The 23,455-nt window shown below is 43.7% G+C and overlaps 1 protein-coding gene across 1 annotated transcript in view; it reads left to right on the forward strand.

The window, feature by feature from the left end:
* Positions 1-22,102, forward strand: part of ndufa10 (NADH:ubiquinone oxidoreductase subunit A10) — an 80,313-nt gene extending 58,211 nt beyond the window's left edge. Inside the window, exons 9-10 of the mRNA XM_067987938.1 lie at positions 18,499-18,607; positions 21,826-22,102. Coding sequence (XP_067844039.1) covers positions 18,499-18,607; positions 21,826-21,894 — 178 coding nt within the window. The 3' untranslated portion in view covers positions 21,895-22,102. The remainder of the gene's footprint in view (positions 1-18,498; positions 18,608-21,825) is intronic.
* The last annotated feature ends 1,353 nt before the right edge of the window (positions 22,103-23,455 follow it).

Below are 23,455 nucleotides of genomic sequence, written 5' to 3' on the forward strand. Positions count from 1 at the left end.
TCTTCTTTACAACTAACCACTCCCCAGTCCCCCTTCTGTCCTGTCCACCCTCACATCCAACAGCAAATGCAAGGAGGTCGTGGTTTTTTTTATCGTCAAAAATTGCTACTGCTTCTTGCCTCTGCCCCTCACCTTCTGTCAGTCTCCTAAGCACTCCAGTCCTGATCACTTTGCAGTTTCTCCCCCCTTTCCTGCTTGTCCTCTCCAAACTCATCTCTTCCACGAGACCACTTCCTGCTCCTTTGATCCCCTCCCCACCCCACTACCAGTATCAAACGTGGCTGAGTGTTAGCGCTCTCGCCTGAGTCGGAAGGTTGTGGGTTCAAGTCCTACTCCAGGGACTTGAGCTTGTAAGCCAGTGCAGTACTGAGGGAATGCTGCATTGTCGGAGGAGACGTTAAACCGAGGCCCCGTGTGCCCCCTCAGGTGGATGTAAAAGATTCCATGGCACTGTTTTGAAGAAGTGCAGGGGCATTCTCCCTGGTGTCCTGGCCAATGTTAATCCCTCAACCAACATCACTAAAACAGGTTATCTGGTCATTATCACGTTGCTGTTTGTGGGACCTTGCTGCGTTCAAATTGGCCGCTGCGTTTCCTACATTACAACAGTGGCTACACTTCAAAAGAAAGTACTTCATTGGCTGCAGTGTGATTTGGGATGTCGTGAAAGATCTTTCCAATCTTTCTTTACCGAACCTGGTCCTATGCTTGCTGGCATTGTTAATGGTTTCCTATCAATAGGCACTGACCTCTCCACTTCAGATCTGGTGTCATCACCTCTCACCATTCAGAAAAAACAACCTCAACCCTTCTGTCCTCTCTATTGCCCCATTTCTAATTTCCCTATCCTCCCTAAGGTACTTAAAGTGTGTCATCACCTTCCACCTTCAACAATATCAACAAATAAACAACTTGAATTTGTATAGTGCCTTTAATGTTGAAAAATGCCCCAAGATTAACAGAAGTATAATCAGATGAAAATGGACACTAAGCCAAAGGAGATATTGGTGGGTTTTAAGGTAGATCTTAAAGGAGGAGAGGGAGGTGTGTGGATTTAGGGAGGGAATTCCAGAGTGTGGAGCCTAGGTGCCTCCCTAGGCAGGTCCACCAGTGGTGGGACGAAGGAAGGGGGAGGGACAAGAGGCCAGAGTCAGAGGAACAGCGAATTCTGTGGGGGTTGTCGGGCTGGAAGAGGTTTTTGAGATAGGGAATAGGCGAGGCCATGAAGTGATTTAAACATGAGGATGAGAATTTTAAATTTTAGGTGGGACCGGGAACCAAGGACAGGAGTGATGGGTGAGTGGGACTTGGTCCGGGATACGATACGGGCAACAGAGTTTTAGATGAGGTGCAGATTACAGAGCATGAAGGATGAGAGACTGACCAAGATGGCAGTCTGGAGGTGTCAAAGACATGATAGTTTCGGCAGCAGATGGGCAGAGGTGGGCATGTTTGAGATGGAAATGAGTGGTCTTTGTGATTGAGAGGATATGGGGTCAGAAGTTCAACTAGGGTTTGAATATGATGCCAAAGTTGCGAAGAGTCCGGGTTAATCTGAGACAGTGGCCAGGGTGGGGGGGTAGTGTCAGTGGCAAGTGTACAGAGCTTATGGCAGGAGCCAAAGACGATGGCTTTGGTCTTAATGTTGTTCTGATGTTTATTGGAGGAAATTGTGATTCATCTGAGACTGAGTGTCAGTCAAAAAATAATAAATTAACTTACAAACAAAATTCAAGCAAAGAATTTAAAAAGGAAGTGGGGGGGAATCTGATAATACAGAAACCCCTAGTTGGAATTCCTTCAGTCCAGTTTCACCCTACGTCAACCGTTTTATGTTTTGAAAAATGATCATGGGCACCTGTTGTAGGTCTCCAGGTCAAGGGGCCAATTATGATGAGGCACTTTGGTCACAAATTACAAGATCACCTAAATCAGGTAACATCAGTGAAATGGGAGATTTTAATTCCCAGGCATTCAGTATTTAGACTCGGCCGAGGCTCCTGTTTACTAAGGTGGGGAGAAAAGGATATTTTGGAAGCTCTGGCGTGGAAGTTGGTATTGGTGCAATTGCAATGGAGACCAAGAAACTTGGAGAATGGAATGGAGTCTTTAGAGGAAGTGGGTAGGAATAAGTACAATCCAGGTAATGGATAAGTACTTGAAAGTAAAAAATTTGCAGGGCTGTGGAGATAGGGCAGGGGAGTGGGACTAGCTGGATTGCTCTTGCATAGAGCCGGTGCGAACTCGATAGGCCAAATGGCCTCCTTTCGTGCTGTAACCTTTCTATGATTCTTATGGAGTAGGTGGGCTTGTAATAACTGTCAATGGAAAGCCCATCTCCTTCTACGTTTCTGGGGAAGTCCAGGAAGAGAAGGGAAGAGTCAGAAATGGACCACATAAAGTTAGAGGTGGTGGAAATCTGAAGCAAAATTAATTAAATTCTCTAGATCAGGGCGAGAGCAGCACCAACACAGCCATCGAAAGGAAAAAAGGTCAGGGATCCGAGTAGGACTGGAACAGAGTGTTTAACATAATCTACAAGAAGACAGGGATAGCCAGCATCCATGCTGGTTCCCATAATGACCCCCTTTATCTGGAGGAAGTCAGTGGAGTTAAAGGAAAAATTGTTCAATGTGAGAACAAATTCAGCCAGGCAGAGGAAGATGCTGGTGACTGGTGACATTGGGCTTCTGTTGGAGAGTCTGCAGGCCATCTTGGTGAGGGAAGGAGGTGCAGGAGGTCTTTACATCCATAGTGAAGAGGAGATAATGGCCAGAAAATTGACATTTTTTGAAGTGGCAGAGGGTGTCAGAAGAGTCATGGATGGTGGGTAGGGACAGGACGGGTGGGGAAATAATCGATCGAGGAAATAAGGGCAATTAGGGATGGGCAATAAATGCTGGCTGAAGATGGTTGCAAATGTGTCAGCTTTGTCTTTTGCACTCACGTGCTGGACTCTGCCATCATTGAGGATGGGGCTGTTCACGGAGCCTCCTCCTCCCGTTAGTTGTTTAATTTCCACCACCATTCACGACTGGATGTGGCAAGACTGCAGAGCTTTGATCAGATCTGTGGTTAGCTCTTCCTATAGCATGCTGCTTCTGCTTTTTAGCATGCATGTAGTTCTGTGTTATAGCTTCACCAGGTTGGCGCCTCATTTTTAGGAAACCTGGTGCTGCTCTTTGCGTGCTCTTCTGCACTCCTCATTGATCCCCTGGCTTGTTGGTAATGGTAGAGTGAGGGATATGCCAGGCCATGAGGTTACAGATTGTGGTGGGATACGATTCTGCTGCTGCTGATGGCCCACAGCGCCTCATGGATGCCCAGTTTTGAGCTGCTGGATCTGTTCTGAATCTATCCCATTTAGCACAGTGGCAGTATCACAGAATACGATGGATGGTGTCCTCAGTGTGAAGACGGGACTTCGTCTCCACAAGGACTGCACGGTGGTCACTCCTACCAATACTGTTAGTGAGGAGGACTGAGCAGGGTTGACTGGGCTTGGTTTGTCTTTGGTCCGTCAGGTTTTATTATTCTGTCTTTTTGTAGCGGGATTGTACAACTGAGTGACTTGCTAGGCCATTTCAGAGGGCAGTTAAGAATCAACGGTATTGCTGTGGGTCTGGAGTCACATATAGGCCAGACCGGGTAAGGACAGTAGGTTTCCTTCCCTAAAGGACATTAGTGAACCAGCTGGGTTTTTACGACAATCTGGTAATTTCATGGTCACCATTACTGATACTAGCTTTTTATTCCAGATTTTATTTTTAATTAACTGAATTTGAATTCCCCTGGCTGCCGTGGCGGGATTTGAACTCATTATTAGTCCAGGCGTCTGGATTACTAGTCTAATAACATAACCACTATGCTACCATACCCGACTTTACCTATAACTTGACGTCTGACTAATGGACCTTGGTCTGTTCTCCCCACCCCCCACCCCCCCTCCTATATTTCCAAGTCGGGATGGTGTGTGACTTGGAGGGGAACGTGCAGGTGGTGGTGTTCCCATATACCTGCTGCTCTTGTCCTTCTAGCTGGTAGAGGTCGCGGATTTGGGAGGTGCTCTCGAAGAAGCCTTGGCGAGTTGCTGCAGTGCATCCTGTGGATGGTACACACTGCAGCCACTGTACGCCGGTGGTGAAGGGAGTGAATGTTTAGGGTGGTGGATTGGGTGCCAATCAAGCGGGCTGCTTCATCCTGGCTGATGTCGAGCTTCTTGAGTGTTGTCTGAGCTGCACTCATCCAGGCAAGTGGAGAGTATTCCATCACACTCCTGACTTGTGCCTTGTAGATGGTGGAAAGGCTTTGGGGAGTCAGGAGGTGAGTCACTTGCCACAGAATACCCAGCCTCTGGCCTGCTCTTGTAGCCACAGTATTTATATGGCTGATCCAGTTAAGTTTCTGGTCGTTGGTGACCCCCAGTATGTTGATGGTGGGGGATTCGGCGATGGTAATGCCGTTGAATGTCAAGGGGAGGTGCTTAGACTCTTGTTGGAGATGGTCATTGCCTGGCACTTGTCTGGCACAAATGTTACTTGCCACTTATCAGCCCAACCCTGGATGTTGTCCATGTCTTGCTGCATGTGGGCTCGGACTGCTTCATTATCTGAGGGGTTGCGGATGGAACTGAACACTGCAATCATCAGCGAACATCCCCATTTCTGACCTTGTGATGGAGGGAAGGTCATTGATGAAGCAGCTGAAGATGGTTGGGCCTAAAACAACCTAGGTTCCAGTCCTGAACTCGCATCTTTCTCTAGTTTCTCTCCTGTCTTCACTCATACCCTCTCCAAGCTCATCTTGACCATGAGACCCACTTCCTGCTCCCTCGGCCCTATTCCCACCAAACTTCTGACCACCCAACTTCCCTTCCTGGCTCACGTTAGCTGATATTGTTAACTGTTCCCTCTTCTCAGGTACTGTCCCCCTCTCCTTCAAATCTGCCGTCATCACCCCCCTCTCCTCTCTTTCCCCCCCCCCCCCCCCCCCCCAAAAAAAAAACATTCTTGGCCCCTCTGTCCTTGCAAACTACCGCCCCATCTCCAACCTCCCTTTCCTCTCCAGAGTCTTTGAACGTGTTGTCGCCTCCCAAATCCATGCCCATCTTTCCCACGACTCCATGTTTGAACCCCTCAAATCAGGTTTCCGCCCCTGCCACAGTACTGAAACGGCCCTTATCAAAGTCACAAATGACATCCTATGTGACTATGACCATGGTAACTATGCCTCCTCATCCTTCTCGTCCTGTCTGCAGCCTTTGACATGGTTAACCACACCATCCTCCTCCAATGCCTTTCCTCCATCGTCCAGCCAGGTGGGACTGCGCTCGCCTGATTCCATTCTTATTTATCCAGTCGTAGCCAGAGAATCACCCGCAATGGCTTCTCTTCCCGTTCCTGCACCGTTACCTCGAGTCCCCCAAGGATCTGTCCTTGGCCCCCTCCTATTTCTCATCTACATGCTGCCCCTCGGCACCGTCACCCGAAAACACAATGTCAGGTTCCGCATGTACCCTGACGACACCCAGCTCTACCTCACCACCACCTCTCTCGACTCCTCTGTCTCTTATTTGTCACACTGCTTGTCCGACATCCAGTACTGGATGAGCAAAAATTTCCTCCAACTAAATATTGGGAAGACCAAAGCCATTGGCCCAGAAATTACTCACCTGAGGACGCCATTCCATAATGGTGCCCCCTCTCTCCGCCAGCGAATCGATGGAGTAAGTTCGCGAATGCGCACGTGTGCACTAAAACCAGGAAATTGCAAACTTGCTCCCATTGGTTTGCCGTCAGCTTGACAGGTTCGAATTAAAGGGCCACCTACGCGACAATCAATAAAATCATTAAACATTCATAAACTGACCCATCTGCCCAGCTGGAACGAAGATGATTACGCCACCAAAAGGTACGCTGGAAAATCCCAGCCTGACACTACTTTTTAAAAGTGTGGTGACTGTTAATGACTGAAACAACAAAAAATTAAATTTTAAAAATGTGGAATGTCAAATTACTCTTTTTTGATCATTAAAAATTTTTTAAATTAAAATTTTCTGTAAGTTTCATTAAATTTAGTTATTCACTTGGCTTTTTATAAGAGAGGTTAAATTTTTATTTAAACAAACATACAGAAGTTTACTTTAAATGAATGATTTGTACTTGCCTGCTTGTGGGCAGAACTTCTCTTCTTGACAGATTCTGTGGGCATGACTTCCATTCCCACAGTCTCTATCGAAACGAAGGAAGCTGCGTTGAAATCACAGCACTGAACTGAAAAAAAAATTGAAAAGGGAGCAAGTGGACGTCGGAGACCACGAGATAAGTATTTTCAGTCTTTGTCTGCAAGATGGCCGGTCAGAGCAAGTTCTAGCCCATTATCTTTGGTCCCCGCCACAAACTTCATTCCCTAGCCACTGACTCCATCCCTCTCCCTGACCACCGTCTGAGGCTGAACCAGACCATTCGCAACCTTGGAGTCCTATTTGACCCTGAGATGAGCTTCTGACCACATATCCACTCCTTCACCAAGACCGCCTACTTCCACCTCTGTAACATCGCCTGTTTCTGTCCTGCCTCAGCTCATCCATGCTTTTATTACCTCTAGACTCCAATGACCTCCTGGCCAGGTCCTCATCTTCCACCCTCCATAAAGCTGAGCTCATCCAAAATTCTGCTGCCTGTATCCTAACTTGCACCAATTCCCGTTAATCGTCACCCCTGTGCTTGCTGACCTACATTGGCTTGTGATCCAGGAGCACCTCGATTTTAAAATTCTTCATCCTTGTTTTCAAATCCATCCATGGCTTCTCCCCTCCCTATTTCTGTAACCTCCTACAACCCTCCAAGATCTCTGCGCTCCTCCAATTCTTGCCTCTTGCATATCCCCGATTTTAATCGCTCCATCATTGGCGGCCGTGCCTTCGGCTGCCTAGGCCCTAAGCTCTGCAATTCATTCATATTCTCTCTCTCTCTCTCTCTCTCTCTCTCTCTCTCTCTCTCTCTCTCTCTCTCTCCCCCCCCCCCCCCCCCCTCCCCCTTAAGACGTTTCTTAAAACCTAACACTTTGACCAAGCTTTTGGTCACCTGTCCTAACATCTCCTTATGTGATTCGGTGTCAGATTTTGTTCGATGATGCACCTTGGGATATTTGACTGTTAAAGGCGCGTATAAATGCAAGTTATTGTTGCAATTTGTAGTAGTATTGTTTCCTGGACTTATCACCCTTTTTGAAAATCAGAATTACATGAGCATCCTTCTAATCCAAGGAAACAACCCCAGACCTGTTAAAGATATGGGCAAGGGGCTCGCAAAGCACAGTATTGTGGTTTGGGGAGGTAGGAGGAATTCTGAGAGAATTGCCATTCGGCCACACAACAGCAGCCCCCCTTCATCAGTGGGTTTGAGGTCCGGATTGGACTGAGTGCAACAAGTCCAGAGGGAGATAGATTACGTGAATGAGCGGACTGAAGAAACTGACACGGCCAATACCATGCCAGCAGTTCTCATTCTAAACATTGGGAGGGAGGAATCCAGGCTGAAGACTGGAGAAAGTATTGGATGTGTTCGAGGAAGGCTCCTGGCCAAAAATGAGGCAAAGGCGGAAGAAGAGCATTTCAGAATTTGTCGAGATGGAGGCATAGGGGAATGAAGTTAAGGCACTTGCTCAGGACAGATTGTTCAGGGGCAGAGAGGGGAAGGTCAGAGGGGATAGTGAAAATACGGCAAGGGATGCGATTGAAAGGAGAGATGGGGTCGGAAGAAAGTGAAGAGGGATCAAGAGATAGGCAGGCATCCAAGACTTGTTGAAGGTTGTGGTCCTTGGCAACTGAAAGGAAGAAAAAATAGTTTTTTATTTAAACGTCAGATGAGACAAAGGATGAAATGGAACTGAGCCAGAACAGATCTGCAATAAAGTGAGTCAGTATTGCTGAAGAGAAAGGTCGAGAGCAGATAAACAGCGGCACACTGTGGAGAAGGTGGATTTAATGAAGCAGCGAGAGCAGTGGTTAGAGCAATTTAGAATATCATGGGTTGATCCAAAACACGAAGGCTGAGATTTAAGGTGAAATCCATTCAAGTGGGGGGAGTGAAAAGGAATGTGGTAATGTTAGGGGATAGTATAGTCAGGGGAATAGATATTGTTCTCTTCAGCCATGACTGGGGAGTCCTGAAGTTGCCTGCACGGTTGGGGGGTAAAGGATATCTCCTCGCACTAGAGAAGAACTTGGAGCATGAGGAGCAGGATCCAGTTGGTGTGGTCCACGTAGGAACCGTCGACATAGGTAGAACTAAGAATGAGGTTCTGTTGAGGGAGTTTGAGGAGCTAGGATCCAAATTAAAAAGCAGAGCCTCAAAGGTAATAATCTCTGGATTACTACCTGAGCCAAAAGCAAATTGGCATAGGGACAAACAGATTACCAGATCTAGAATAGCCTGCTGTTCTAGAGCCAACCAGAGGGCAGGCTATTCTAGATCTGGTAATGTGTAATGAGACCGGATTAATTAATGATCTCATTGTAAAGGAGCCTCTAGGTAGCAGTGATCACAATATGATTGAAATTCGCATTCAATTTGAGTGAGAGAAGAGTAAGTCTAAGACTAGTGTTTTAAACTTAAAATAAGGGCAATAATGAGGGCATGAAGACAGAGCTGGCTAAAGTGAACTGGGAAATTAGGTTAAGGGATAGGTCAGTAGAGATGCAGTGGCAGACATTTAATGAGATATTTCATAACACTCAGCAAAGAGACATTCCAGTGAGAAAGAAAGACTCTAGGGGAAGGGCGTACCATCCATGGCTAACTAAGGAAGTTAAAGATAGTATCAAATTGAAAGAAAAAGCATACAATTCCGCAAAGATTAGTGGCCGGTCAGAAGATTAGACAGAATATTAAAAAACAGCAAAGAATGACTAAAAGAATAGTAAGGAGGGAGAAATTAGAGTATGAGAGAAAGCTAGCTAGAAATATAAAACAGATAGTAAGAGTTTTTACAGGTATTTAAAAAAGAAAAGAGTAAGTAAAGTGAGCGTTGGTCCTCTCGAGAGTGAGTCTGGGGAATTAATAATGGCGAATAAGGAAATGGCGGATGAATTGAACAGATATTTTGCGTCCGTCTTCACTGTAGAGGATACAAATAACATGCCAGAAATAATTGTGAATAAAGAGGTGAAAGGGAGGGAGGAATTTAAAACATTTACCATCACCAGGGAAAGGGCTTTGAAAAAATTATTAGAACTAAAAGCTGACAAGTCCCCAGGTCCTGACAGACTTCATCCTAGGGTCTTAAAAGAAGTGACTGCGGAGATAGTAGATGCATTGATATTAATTTTCCAAAATTCCATAGATTCTGGATGGGTCCCATCAGATTGCAAAATAGCAAATCTAACTACTATTCAAGAAAGGAGGGAGACAGAAAGCAGGAAACTACAGGCCAGTTAGCTTAACATCTGTCATAGGGAAAATGCTAGAATCTATTATTAAGGAGGTTATAGCAGGGCACTTAGAAAATCTCAATGCAATCAGGCAGGGTCAACATGGCTTTGTGAAAGGGAAATCGTGTTTGACTAATTTATTAGCGTTCTTTGAGGAAGTAACAAGCAACGTGGATAAAGGGGATCCTGTGGATGTGGTGTACTTGGATTTCCAGAAGGTTTTTGATAAGGTGCCACATCAAAGGCTACTACACAAAGAGCGAGCTCATGGTGTAGAGGGTAACATATTAGCATGGATAAAGGATTGGTTAGCTAACAGGAAACAGAGTAGGCATAAATGGGTCATTTTCAGGTTGGCAAGATGTAACAAGTGGAGTGCCACAGGGATCAGTGCTGGGGCCTCAACTATTTACAATCTATATCAATGACTTGGATGAAGGGACCGAATGTATGGTTGCTAAATTTGCTGATGACACAAAGGTAGGTAGGAAAGTAAGTTGTGAAGAGGACATAAGGAGTTTACAAAGGGATATAGATAGGTTAAGTGAGTGGGCAAAAATTTGGCAGATGGAGTATAATGTGGGAAAATGTGAACTTGTCCACTTTGGCAGGAGGAATAGAAAAGCAGTATATTTAAATGGAGAGAGATTGCAGAACTCTGAGGTACAGAGGGATCTGGGTGTCCTAGTACATGAATCACAAAAAGTTAGTATGCAGGTACAGCAAGTGATTAGGAAGGCAAATGGAATGTTGTCACTTATTGCAAGGGGAATGGAATATAAAAGTAGAGATGTTTTGCTACAGTTGTACTGGGCATTGGTGAGACCACATCTAGAATACTGTGTGCAGTTTTGGTCTCCTTATTTAAGAAAGGACATAATTGCTTTGGAGGCAGTTCAGAGAATGTTCACTCGACTGATTCCTGGGATGAGGGGGTTATCTTATGAGGAAAGGTTGGACAAGTTTTGAGGAATTAGAGGTGATCTTGTTGAAACATATAAGATCCTGAGGGGACTAGAAGGGGCAGATGCTGAGAGGATGTTTCCCCCTGTGGGAGAGACTAGAACTAGGGGCCACAGTTTAAAAATAAGGGGTCTTCCATTTAAGACGGAGATGCGGAGAAATCTTTTCTCTGAGGGTCGTGAGTCTGTGGAACTCCCTTCCCCAGAGAGCAGTGGAGGCAAGTTCATTGAATATTTTTAAGGCTGAGTTAGATAGATTCCTGATAACAAGGGAGTAGGTTGATTGGAAAGTAGGGTTGAGGTCGCAATCAGATCAGCCATGATGTTATCAAATGGCAGAGCAGGATCGAGGGGCCAAATGGCCTTTGCCTGCTCTTAATTTGTATGTTCGTATGTAGATTAGAGAGTTAAATGCATAGCTCAGAGTGGTGTGGGAAGCAGGGGTTTCAATTCATGGGGCACTGGCACTAGTACTGGGGAAAGAGAGAACTGTTCCATTGGGACAGGCTCCACTTAAACCGGGCTGGGACCAGTGTCCTGGCAAATCGAATATCTAGGGTGGTAGATAGGACTTTAAACTAATAAGGCGGGGTGGGGTGGGGGGGGGGGAGGGTTCAGGTAAGGGTTAATTTCTAAGTTTAAAGAGAAAAGTCAAGGCTGTGGAGCAGAGTAGCGATTTGGGTAAAAACAAGTAGTGTGTGTCAGCAAGGGACAAAGAGTTTGACAAAGGTAATAAGGCATTAGTGACTAAGGTCACATTCGGGAAAAATAGTAAAACGTTAAAATTAAAGGCGCTATATCAGAATGCACAAAGCATTCGTAACAAGATAGATGAATTAATGGCACAGAGATAAATGGGTTTGGTCTGGTATCCATTACTGAGACGTAGTTGCAGGGTGACCAAGGTTGGGAACTAAATATTCCAGGGTACTTGACTTTTAGAAATGATAGGCATAATGGAAAAGGAGGAGGGGGTAGACTGGGCAAACCAAATTGGCAAAAGTAGTTTGGAGGATGAGTTCATGGAATGCATTCGTGACCGTTTTCTAGATCAACATGTCAAAGCACCAACTAGGGAACAGGCTATTTTAGATCTAGTATTGTGTAATGAGACAGTTACTTAGTAATCTTATAGTTAAAGATCCTCTGGGGAAGAGTGATCATAATATGATAGAATTTCATATTGAGTTTGAGACTGATGTAGTTAAGTCCGAAACTCGGGTCTTAAATTTAAACAAAGCCACATACATAGGTATGAGGGGCGAGTTGGCTAAGGTAGATTAGGAAATTAGATTAAAAGATATGACGGTAGATAAGCAATGGCGAATATTTAAAGAAATAGTTCATAATTCTCAATGAATGTACATTCCCCTTAGGAATAAAAACACCATGGGAAAAGTGATCCAACTCTGGCAAACTAAAGAAGTTAAGGATAGTATTAGATTAAAAGAAGAGGCTTATACTGTTGCCAAAAAGAGTAGTAAGCCTGAGAATTGGGAGGTTTTAGAAATCAGCAAAGGATGGCCAAGAAATTGATAGAGGGAGAAAATTGAATATGAGAGTAAACTAGCAAGAAATATAAAAACAGATTGTAAGAGCTTCTACAAGTATGTAAAAAGGAAGAGATTAGCGAAAGTAAACGTGGGTCCCTTAGAGACACGGGAAATTATAATGGGGAATAAAGAAATGGCAGAGATGTTAAACAAATATTTTGAATCTGTCTTCACAGTAGAAGACACAAAAAACATACCGGAAATAGTGGGGAACCAAGGGTCTAATGAGAATGAGGAACTTCAAGTAATTAAGAGTAGTAAAGAAAAAGTACTGAAGAAATTAATGGGACTAAAAGCCGACAAATCCCCATGACCTGATGGCCTACATCTTAGAGTTTTAAAAAAGGTGGCTGCAGAGATAGTGATTCATTGGTTTTGATCTTCCAGAATTCCCTAGATTCTAGATCGGTCCTTGTGGATTGGAAGGCGGCAAATATAACCTCACTATTCAAAAAAGTAGGGAGAGAAAACAGGGAAAATGCTAGAATCTATTAAGGACGTAGTAACAGGGTGATTAGAAAATCATAACATGATTAGGCAGAATCAACACAATTTTATGAAAGGGAAATCTATTAGAATTTTTTGAGGGTGTAACTAGCAGGGTAGATAAGGGGGAACCTGTGGATGTATATTTGGATTTTCAAAAGGCATTCAGTAAGGTGCCCCACAAGAGGTGGTTACGCAAGATTAGGGCTCAGGATTGAGGGTAATATATTAGAATGGACTGAGGATTGATTAACAGACAGAAAACAGAGTAGGAATAAACGGGTCATTTTCGGGTTGGCAGGTTGTAACTAGTGGGGTGCCGCAAGGATCAGTGCTTGGGCCTCAGCTGCTTACAGTGTGTGTGTGTGTATATATAAATAAATAATTTAGATGAGACAGAATGTAATGTATCCAAGTTTGCTGATGTTGCAAAGCTAGGTGGGAAAGTAAGCTGTGAGGAGGACGCAAAGAGGCTGGAAAGGGATACAGACAGGTTAAGTGAATGGGCGAGAAGGTGGCAGATGGAGTATAATGTGGGGAAATGATCAACTTTGGTAAGAAGACTAGCAAAGCAGAATATTTTTTTAAAAGGTGAGAAATGTTGGTAGTCAGAGGGATGTGGATGTCTTTGTACACGAATCACAAAGTTAACATGCAGGTACAGCAAGCAGTTGGAAGACAAATGGTATGTTAGCCTTTATTGCAAGGGGGTTGGAGTACAAGTGTAAGGAGGTCTTGCTGCATTTATATAGGGCTCTGGTGAGACCACACCTGGAGTACTATGTACAGTTTTGGTCTCCTTATCTAAGGAAGGATTTACTTGCCTTCGAGGGGGTGCAACCAAAGTTCACTAGATTAATTCCAGGGATGAGAGGGTTGTCCCATGAAGAGAGATTGAATAGAATGGGCCTATATTCTCTGGAGTTTAGAAAAATGAGAGGTCACCTCATTGAAACGTATAAAGTTCTTAGAGGGCTTGCCAGGGGAGATGCTGAGAGGCTGTTTCCCCTGGCTGGAGTGTCTAGAACTAGGGGTCATTGTCTCAAGATAAGGGGTCGGCCATGTCGGACTGAGATGAGGAGTTTCTTCACTTAGAGGGTTGTGAATCTTTGGAATTCTCTACCCCTGAGGGCTGTGAATGCTCATTGAGCATTTTCAAGACTGAGATCGATAGATCTTTGGACACTAAGGGAATCAAGGGATATGGGGATAGAGCGGGAAAAAGTTCAGGCCGAAGATCAGCCATGTTCTTGTTGAATGGCAGAGCAGGCTCAAGGAGCTGTTTGGCCTACTCTTATTTCTTATACTCTTATGAGCTGGAGACAGGCGCTGAGAAAAGAAATGTGGCTGTGAAACCGGGACTTAGCAAACACAAAGCTCCTCCAAACTTGATTTCCCTCTTCCGACTCTGGTTTCCTGTGCTTTCCCCTCTTTCTGCCCCAGCAGAGCTTTCAGTCGCCTAGGCCCTGCTCTGGAAGTCTCTCGCTAAACCCTTCTAGTCGCTCGCTTTCTCCGCTCCTTTTCAAAGCAATCTCTCCAAACCCATCTCTTCACCCAAGCCTTCAGTCACCCCTTATAAACTCTCATGTTTCATTGTTCTGACCCTCTTACTGCAAGGCACCTTGGGATGTTTTGCATATTGAAGATCATGATGCTTAATTGCATTGTGACTATTTGAGACAGGCTTGACGGACCCGCTGGTCTTTTCCTATCCGTCTTTTCATACATTCGCATATTCCAGTAATTACTGCCGCTCTCTGTTCCGTACAAAGGAAATTGATTTTCACTGTGTGGTTAAGAGGAGTGTTATTCCTCTTTCTGTCTAAGTACAGGCTGCCATTGTCAAAGACCCAGTACCAGGTTGCTTTGCTCTTTTGGCTTGGAAATGGTCTCTGGCACTAAAAAACCACAGATATAAAATAAAGTGCTGCTTAGAAAATAGTAAATCCACAATAACATAAATGTCTGTCTGGTATTCTTTGTTGGCTTCTACAGCATTTTGTCATTCCAACAAAACCATGTCTCTTTTTGAATTACATCTTCATAATGTACTAAAGGCCGATATTAAGGAGTAAGTTTTTCAAGGGATAAGGTCAACTGCTGTACAATGGGGCCCTCTAAAGATCAAATCTAGTTTACCAGCAAACCAGACAAGATTTGGAGTGGGGTGTAATCACCACATGAATCGCTACTTGTGGCCACTAACCAGTTCCACCTGGGGAAACATTGACTGGACTGCATCCTTGCTTCATTGGCATACACTCATGAGGTGAAATATTTAATTGTTCATTCTGCACCATCCACACACTGGGATTAGTTTGGTAGGTTGTGGGCAGGTGAAAATGTTATATGTTGCGGATAGGCAATAACGCATGTCGTCTCCCACTCCTGTATTATATGAAGTGTTAGGATTTGCACCACAACAGTGCATGTTCTGCGCCCCCCCCCACCCCCATCTAGATGCTGTGCTGCTTGCATTAGATTCTTGCCACCAAGGTCCGCCTCTCTACAGCAATGGGTTAGATTGGTCATTCTGTGAATTTATCGAGACAGTCTGGATTTCTGTTTCTTTTTCAGGTTTCTGAGGAGATTAAGGTGTCGGCACTGGATGACAAACCTCCGGAATCAAATCATACCAGTTTCTTTTTCAGGACAAGTATACAAAGGAAAAGCTATGCTGTAGGTCACATAGTAATGGCAGTGACCAATCCTGTGCTCTCTAGATGAACCTATAGAGAGCAAGAGAGGCAGGCGAAAACACACGAATTATCATTCAAGGCGCTACGGAATTTTACAGTTGACACAGAAACTGTTCCCCAGCTAGCCTGTGGTTGTATGATTCACTCTTTGGTGATATGTTGCATAATTTACAAGTAAACAAATTGTCCCATAGGTGGATCAGCATATATGCATCAGTATCTGTCACAGTCATTGCATAAAATGCTTGCCACTTAAACACCATAACTACAGCTTGCCAGATTTACCTTGGGCTCAAAACTGCATTCGATAGGAATGGCTACAGAGTGTTTCTGGCATTATCTTAAAAAAAAAAACAGGTCAGCATAGAAAGCTATGGAGTTGAGAGTTTGTTTCTGATTTCCCTGCAAGTGTTGAGGGACCAGTCTTAGTCTTGGTCTTGGTGCTTACCTACAGAGGGGGAATGTTAGAGTGAGAGTCTGTCTCAAGCTGCTCTTTCATGGTGCACTGCATTTTAAAGAAAGAATGAGCTGAAAATTTCTTAAGTTTTTTTAAATCGATGTGACCATTTCCTTTCCCCATTCCCTGTGATTTGTTGGCAATCAGAGTTCAGAGGTTCACTGTTTACTATTACAGTCCTGCTTAATTTGCAAAGAGTTTTACAAGAGCACTGCGATCAATATGGATTTCTGATCTCTGCTATGTCCTGAATTTTTTGAAGTTGTGAGGACTGACTTTGCCTGTCGTCCATGGGAATTAACATTGTGTTGTCCATTGTAACTCTGGGACTCCTGCTTGCTGCCCTCCGGTTATAATTTAATTTGCACTGGTCTTAAATATTAATTTAAAAGAAATTCAGTTAATATTGCAGTAATGCCATCATGGTCATTTAATCCTTCAGTGTTAACATCATATCAATGGCAGAGCAGAAACAGTAAAACCAGCCTGTGATATTCACATTATATATTAAAATAACCAATATCGTGGAGTGGCCTAAAGAGTGCCATCTTCTCTGGAGATTTTGGGCTAGAATTTCCTGGAGCGAGGCATCTCGCAGCATCACCCGCGAGTTGGATTTTTTCCCTCACCCTTCAGCTCAAATTTTTTACGCCACATATTGCTGGGCATGTGAGGGGAGCGGTGATCTGGGATCTTGGTGAACGACGGGACCAGCAATCTATCTCCTTAACCAATGAGATTTAAGGATGGAGAAAGAAACAGCAACGATGGAGAAGGCAGTAGGGTGAATTAGAGTCAAATTAGATAGAGGGAAAGGAAGATTGGATTAAGAGAGAGAAAAGAGACAAAGGAAAAGTAAGAAAACATTTTTTAAATTTTAAATTTTAAAAACCTAGGAACAATTTACTACCTGCAGGAGTGAGATGCCACAGTTTTAATTGTTCCCTTTCTGGGCCAGAGAGGTTGAGTGGCATTGCTGGAACATAAATCTTCTCATTAAAAAGGTCCTTATGTCATTAAATACCAGCCCTAACTTTCTGCAGCGAGTTTAATTCGCATATATGGTCCATATCCAGCAATTTCTTGACACTCACGGGGAGGTTGGCGACGAGATCCCGTTTTTTGCGAGATGACTAACGGTGGAACGGTGCAAATCGTCCGGCAGTTTGTGGCAATTCACAACTCACGGTGTATCTCTTCCTCGCCACAAATTGCTGGGTTTTTTATACACTGACAATGTTGCGCGCTGTGAACTCGCTGTTATTTTGCCAGCAAATTCTGGGCCATTTAATTAAATCATAAAATGGGTCACACTCCTGGGAATGTTTTCTCTATCAGACATTTTTGCCTTGTTCTGGAGTAATCCGTTGTTAGTAATAATTGTCATGTGAGCTCATTCTAAAGGGCACCAATATGTCCTTGGCTTGAGTCACTGTCTGCTCCGTACTAAATGTTGCCATTGTTCCATGTGATCTTTCTGATTTGAAAGACTGGATCCAGCTTTAAGCACGAAAGCATAAAAGGCTTTGCAGCTTGAAATACGACAAGGCACTTATATTAAAATACAATAGTACAGTTCATTTTGGAGGGGACTGTACAGGGGTTTACATAATCAGTCACTGCTTTTCTTGACTTCAAAACAAATGTCTGGACTTCAAGTGAGTCTTTTTGATGTCTCCCATAAAGCCATTGGCAATTGATAGATTATAGGGCTGAATCGGGATGGCTAACTTCAGGGGCCTTGGGAATTGGTTGAATTGAAGCAGTTCAGCTAGTGAGGGTTTATAGTTTAAGGAGACAAAGAGCTAAGTAAAATCAAATCAGTCAAGATCAATTAGTAATGCAAAGCTTAAAAAGCTAATTGATCCATTATTAAACTATATAACTATAAGGCTAGAAAATGATACTATTGTACAAATTCTTAATATGCTCGAATCTCTATTTTAACGGACACATTAAAGTTAATGGGTTACTGCTGTTAAAATAGAGAGGAATTTGATATGAGCAGGCTAAGATTTTGTGTGATAATATCACCAACAGTAATTTCCAGGTTGTAATCAAACATTACAGATTCTGAATATATTGTACTATAAAATTTGCAATCTCAGCTTCTGGGATGCAGCAAAAACTTGTCAGGTTATCGATCTCTTGCTTCTTTCTGTCGCCTGTTGTAGAATTTGTTTTGATCGAGCTTTGGAGTGTAGAACAAATCAAGACGACCTGAAGTTTTGTTTTGCACTTAAATGTCACTGAAGATGGAAAAATGCCCTTGTAATCATCCCACCTAACTCATGGCCATTTCTGTCGATCTTCTAACAACATTTGTGCTGTCAGTCTTGGGTTGTCTTTTTATCTCAGGATAGGGCCCAGTGGAGCAGTTTCATTTGAAAGCAGAACAGATACATGAGTTTGACAGCAAAAATGTGAGGAATGTGTTAAGGAAATTGAAATTTTCAACTGTAGGCTTTGTTTGGGAAGGCTCCAGCTGTCAGAATAAATTATTTGGAGTCATTCACCGTAATGAATTGTAAAAAAAATCAATATGCTCGTCAGAAATTGAGGTCTGAGCTGCACCACAGAAAACCAGTAGGGGGTGCTATTGTTACATTGAATATTTCTTGTGTTCAAGCAAAGTTGCCCCACAGTCACTCATACCAGATTGTTGTATGTCATTATTAGCTAATGCAAAGAAATGCTGCTGATGTGGAAATTAATTAATGTTATATTTTGACAAAGTGAAAAGTCTTTCGATGGTTTCAGAGCCAACGGTTTCTCCTTAACATAGTTCCAATTTGCACTAAGTTGGCAGCTGTGAAAGTGACACAGGTTCAGTGCATTTTATCACTGTGCATCTATTGATCGGTCACGGACAAAAAAACAACTAATGTTAACTTTTCTCTTTGTGAAGGGTTGAGGACAAACAGCGTGTGGCTGACCTGTCAACGATCCCCAGGTTCCTTCCAGAAATCACAGTTGGAGCTCATGAATTTGATGAAATGTATCACGCTTACAAAGAGGTAAACTCGGCACAAACCTACACGCTCTGTATTTGTGTTTTTAAAATATTTATGGAATTGGAGATCATTTGCAGGCTGAATAGAAGTGTAATTAGTGTCTGGCCTGTACTGACAGCTGCTTTTTCTGTGAATTGCTACGTTTTTGCTCATGCAGGCAGCATCAAGCACTCTCCAATCAGGGTCAACACACGTCAGATGCAGAGTAAAGTTCTTTTCTCCGCTACTGAATCAAACATCCGCCAGTCAGGGTCAACATAGTATGAAGCATAGTAAAGCTTCTCTTGCACGCGTGGTTGTTACAATGTGGCCCTGGGACCACTTGTAGCCCACCCCCCCTTCACCTGAAGTCCTCAAGACTTGCTGTTCCATGTGCTTTGGCGTCAATTCGTATCCTGCCATCTTAAGGGAAACAGTGTCCCTCAACAGAGTTGGCAAGCAGCTCTACGTTATCTCATCAAGCGCTCCCAGGTTAGCTACAATACAGTTAAATGCAGATGGCGGTAGTCCTTCGTATGCAAAGATGCCAACCCTCGTTGCAAAGATAATTGCCCTGAGAGTGTACGGGTGGCCAGTACGAGAGAGGCAGCTCTCCCATGTGCTTTCTCAGTATGTTTCTGTACTGTTGGAACGTGGCTTGATAGGAAATTTTCATGGACAATTCAAATTTTTGAGCATTTGAGATTTTGGGGGTGGATTTTGTACCTTTTAAAGTGAGATTTTTTTTCCCCCTATGAACGTGATAATTTATATATTTCTTTCTTTAAACTTTGATGCCAATTGTCTACATCAAGCATCTCAAGTCAGTAACAAGCGTTGGTTAAAAGGAGAGTAATCCACTTTCACGCCAGTGTGCCTGAATGCCAACATTAATGTGACACTTCCATTTCCCAATCCAGCCACTTTTTTTTGAATAAAATTGCCAAATTAATGCTGGGTTGTCGACAGTTTTGATATGTGGGCCTGTGCCCACCAGCAAACTGAAGTGAGACTGTCCTCCTACTTAGGACAATCTCAGGATGAGAGGTTTCCCCTCTCTGGCTATCAGTCTGGACCAGATTCAACAACAGATCCCAGAACTAAAAGGACATAACAAGATGCATCACCTAGTCCTCCTGCCATTTGCCACACACACAATTATCATTTAAAAAAAAATAATTTTGCTCAAATTTCAAATGTAAATTGTTCTTGAATAAAAATGAACCTGCTAAAGGCTCTTCAGCTGAAAGATTCACTGTCAAAAATACATTGGGTCGGTGCAATGAGTGGCGACCCAATAGGTTCGGTCAAATTCAGGATGGGTGTAATGAAAAACCTGCTGTGAAAAATACTTTTTGCTGGTCACAGCATCCAGTGCACAATCTGTGCACGTTTCAGTTCTGGTCGCAAACCACAACTGTTTCATGTGGCCTCTCATGTTCACGCAAGGCATTTTGGCAGCACAGTTCAAAGTCGGCTATTTTTAGTCTGGCCACAAGCTGAGCAGTTGCAGTGGAAGAAAGAGGAAAATGTGATCCCAAGAGATCTGTCCGTATTAATCAGTCCGTGGAAAGCAAAGCAGGACTGAGCATCAAACATAAAGAGTAAGCAAAAAGCCACAAAATGTCCTTTGTCAGGAAGTCTTGTCACGCTTCCTTTACTTACATAAGGAATGCTCTTAATTTTTTTTTTTGAAAAGAGATTTTACTCCTACTTTTACCACTATATTTATCTGTATCCTGCCCTTAATATTGAAGTAAGATGTTTGGGTCATAGATGTTTTACATTGAAGAGGGGAGAGGCTTTATAAATGGTGCATGATTATTCTGATCTTGTTACATTTCAAATCCAGCCTTGACTGGCTTTTGGTCTGAACTGTCTTATATGGATTTGGTTTGTCCAACTCGTGACCCGACTTGGTTAAAGTCTCTTCTTTGGGAGACGGAAGTAGGATTATCAAAAGGATGCTTTTGTAAAGTAAAAAGGCAGAAAGGCTTGCTGCACTTTGAAAGCTCCTATCATCTAATGGGGCTTACCTATCAACTGTCCCATTAAATAATGATGAGAAATGGCTGAGGTGCGCAAGACTCTTAGTCTGGCAAAAGCAGCTAACTTGCTGCTTCTGCCAAAACCTTGACAAGTGAATGAAGGGCACTCTGATCTCGCTGCTTTGAACACATGGTTGATGGGCCCTCTTTCTTCTCACTCTTCCTTTCTCCCTCCCACCTCCCATAGACGCCTTATCAGGACTCTGTATTAATAAAACTTTGTGCAAAATAAGTTTTTATGTCTCTGATGACTATAAAGGTCCTATATGAAATGAGTTTGCACAGTCTTAAACCAATTCCTAGTGGGCATGGGACACTATCTTAATAGGTGATTTTGCTTGGAGGCTGTATGATTGCTGGTTTGGGGAGTAGTTGTTCTTTTGAGGTTCGGGCCGAGACACCTTAATGGGGAATAGTAGCGAGAGCTTTACTTTGCAGATAAGCGTGCTATGCCTGACCTAGAAGTGCTTGATGCTAATACTGGGTGCCCAAAATGGAAAATATTCCTGTCCTTAGCACTGGCATCGTTCGCAAAAAGGAGGGGGAAAGCTGTCTGGAGCGTGTGATGGGGCTGGTGACGTGGTGGCAGATTAGTGGTGCTCTAAGGGACTACAGTTGACAACTTCCAAATGTTAAGTGGGACAACAGGACAAAGTTGTCCATTTGAGGAGGTAGTTTTTGGGGGGATATATTGGCCATGACGAAGTAGATATCAGCCTCCTTTCCCCACCCTGCTCCACTCCCTTCCTAAACCTCTTCGCCTCACTACCTCTCCCTGCCTTAAGAAGCATCCATAACACTTACCTGTTTGGTTATGCTTTGTCACCTTCCCAGATCTTTTCCCCCTATTTCCTGCTCAGTTTCCATGCTTTCAACCTGTAAAATTCCGTGGGACATTTAGTTACGTGAAAGACACTGTATAAACATTAATTGGCTAAATGTTTTCAAAATTATGATTGAATGGATTGTATCTTAGTAGAAGATCTTTATTGGATTCAATTAAAAAAAAAACAACTGTTCTAACCAGAACCATATGTTGTGTACAGTAATTAATGAATATCAATTATCTGTGCACTCGTTAACTGGAACTTTACTGTGTGCTGATGCCAAGCAATGTGATAGAGTTTCAGACTGGTTTTCTTGTGACCTGTACAAAACATTCTCATCGTGGCTCTGTGTGTTCTCTCGTTTCAGCTCCTGGGTCGAAAGTATGAGAGAGGTTTCAATGCTGACATTGGGGATAAATGGATCTGGTTAAAGTAACTGTGTAGCTTCCAGAAGAACAATTAAAATTGATTGGAGAGGAAAAGGCAGGGGTAAGGAGAGGGAACCCCCTGCTCCGATGTGAAATGGCTGGCATCCCGCTGAGCTCAGCATGGCAAATCTTTCTGGAGTTACCCTCTGCCTGTGCAGAATTTTGAGCACCTTATTAATTTGACAGTAGGTACCTATAATAAAACTTGACATTGAACTCACGTGTCCTGTTGATTAAATGAAACAAAGTGTGACGACATATAGCAGACTTGGGCAGACGTTCCAAATGTATGGTGGCCATTAGACCAGTGCTTTACTGAATACTGAATTTTAAGAGAGAAATGTATTACACGGGATTATTCCATAATCCATTGGTGGTCCAGCAATGACTGACTCCCTGCGATCTTCCCTTTCCCAATTGGGACATACCTAGCCTCTGCTCACTTGCACATCCCTATGTGGTTGCTAGCAAGGTTGCTGCAGATTAGAGACTTGACCCTGCGCCCCATTATTCTGGGACACAATGGGTTAGTGCCTCAATATGGCGTGCTACCATGTAACACTCCCCAGGGATGTTCTTTCTCTCCCCTAGTCTTTGGAAAGATTACAAATTACAACAGGCACAGGCTATTGGCTGCTCCTTGGCTGACCAAAAAAGGAGGCATGCTGAAGTATTGCTTAAAAGAATATTTACCTACCTAGGGGATTTTCCCTTTCTGCCTCTTGCAGGTCCACACTCTCATTGCGACCCAGCTCAAAATAACAAAGTGGTCTTCGAGAAAGTCAGAGCAAGAATCTCTGCAAGTTGGAACTCCAACACCACCAAGCACCATGGCACTTTCCTCTTGAACTGACTGTTGGAAATCTTTGAGCTTTTACTTGAAGATTTTTTGTCTACTTGTTTTTGTTTCCCCCCCTTGTTCCTCAAGCCATTGGCCTTTGCTGGGTTACAGATCCACAGGTGTTGGCTGCCACACGGTGCAGTTCCCCAAGTCGGCATTTTTCATGTGATCCCAGACAGCTGGATATTCAAATATAGAGGGCCCAGCTGCGCCTGATCCAGTCCTCACCAGACATTCATGGACTTGTATTATCTAGGGGGTGTCATCATCCGAAAACACATCAGGTTCCACATTTATGCTGACGACATCCAGCTCTACCTCACCATCACCTCTCTCGACCCCTCCACTGCCAGACTGCTTGTCCAGAGCTGGATGAGCTGAAATTTCATCTAATTGAACATCGGGAAGACCGAAGCCATTGTTTTCGGTCCCTGCCAAAATCTCCGTTCCCTAGTCACCGATTTCATCACCCTCCCTGACCAGTGTCTCAGGCGGAACCCGACTGTTTGCAGCCTCTGCGTTCGATTTGACCCTGAGCTGAGCTTCCGACCCCATGAACCTCTCCATCGCCAAAATCGCCTACTTCCACCTTCTTAATATCAACCATCTCTTTCCTTGCCTCAGCCCCCTCTATTGCTGAAACCCCCATCCATGCTTTTGTTACCTCCAGACTCGGCTATGGTTAGGCCTCAATTAGCACACCGTCCTTACATGGTGAGTGATATTAA

The sequence above is a fragment of the Heptranchias perlo genome, chromosome 7, assembly GCF_035084215.1.
Source record: "Heptranchias perlo isolate sHepPer1 chromosome 7, sHepPer1.hap1, whole genome shotgun sequence".
NCBI lineage: Eukaryota > Metazoa > Chordata > Chondrichthyes > Hexanchiformes > Hexanchidae > Heptranchias > Heptranchias perlo.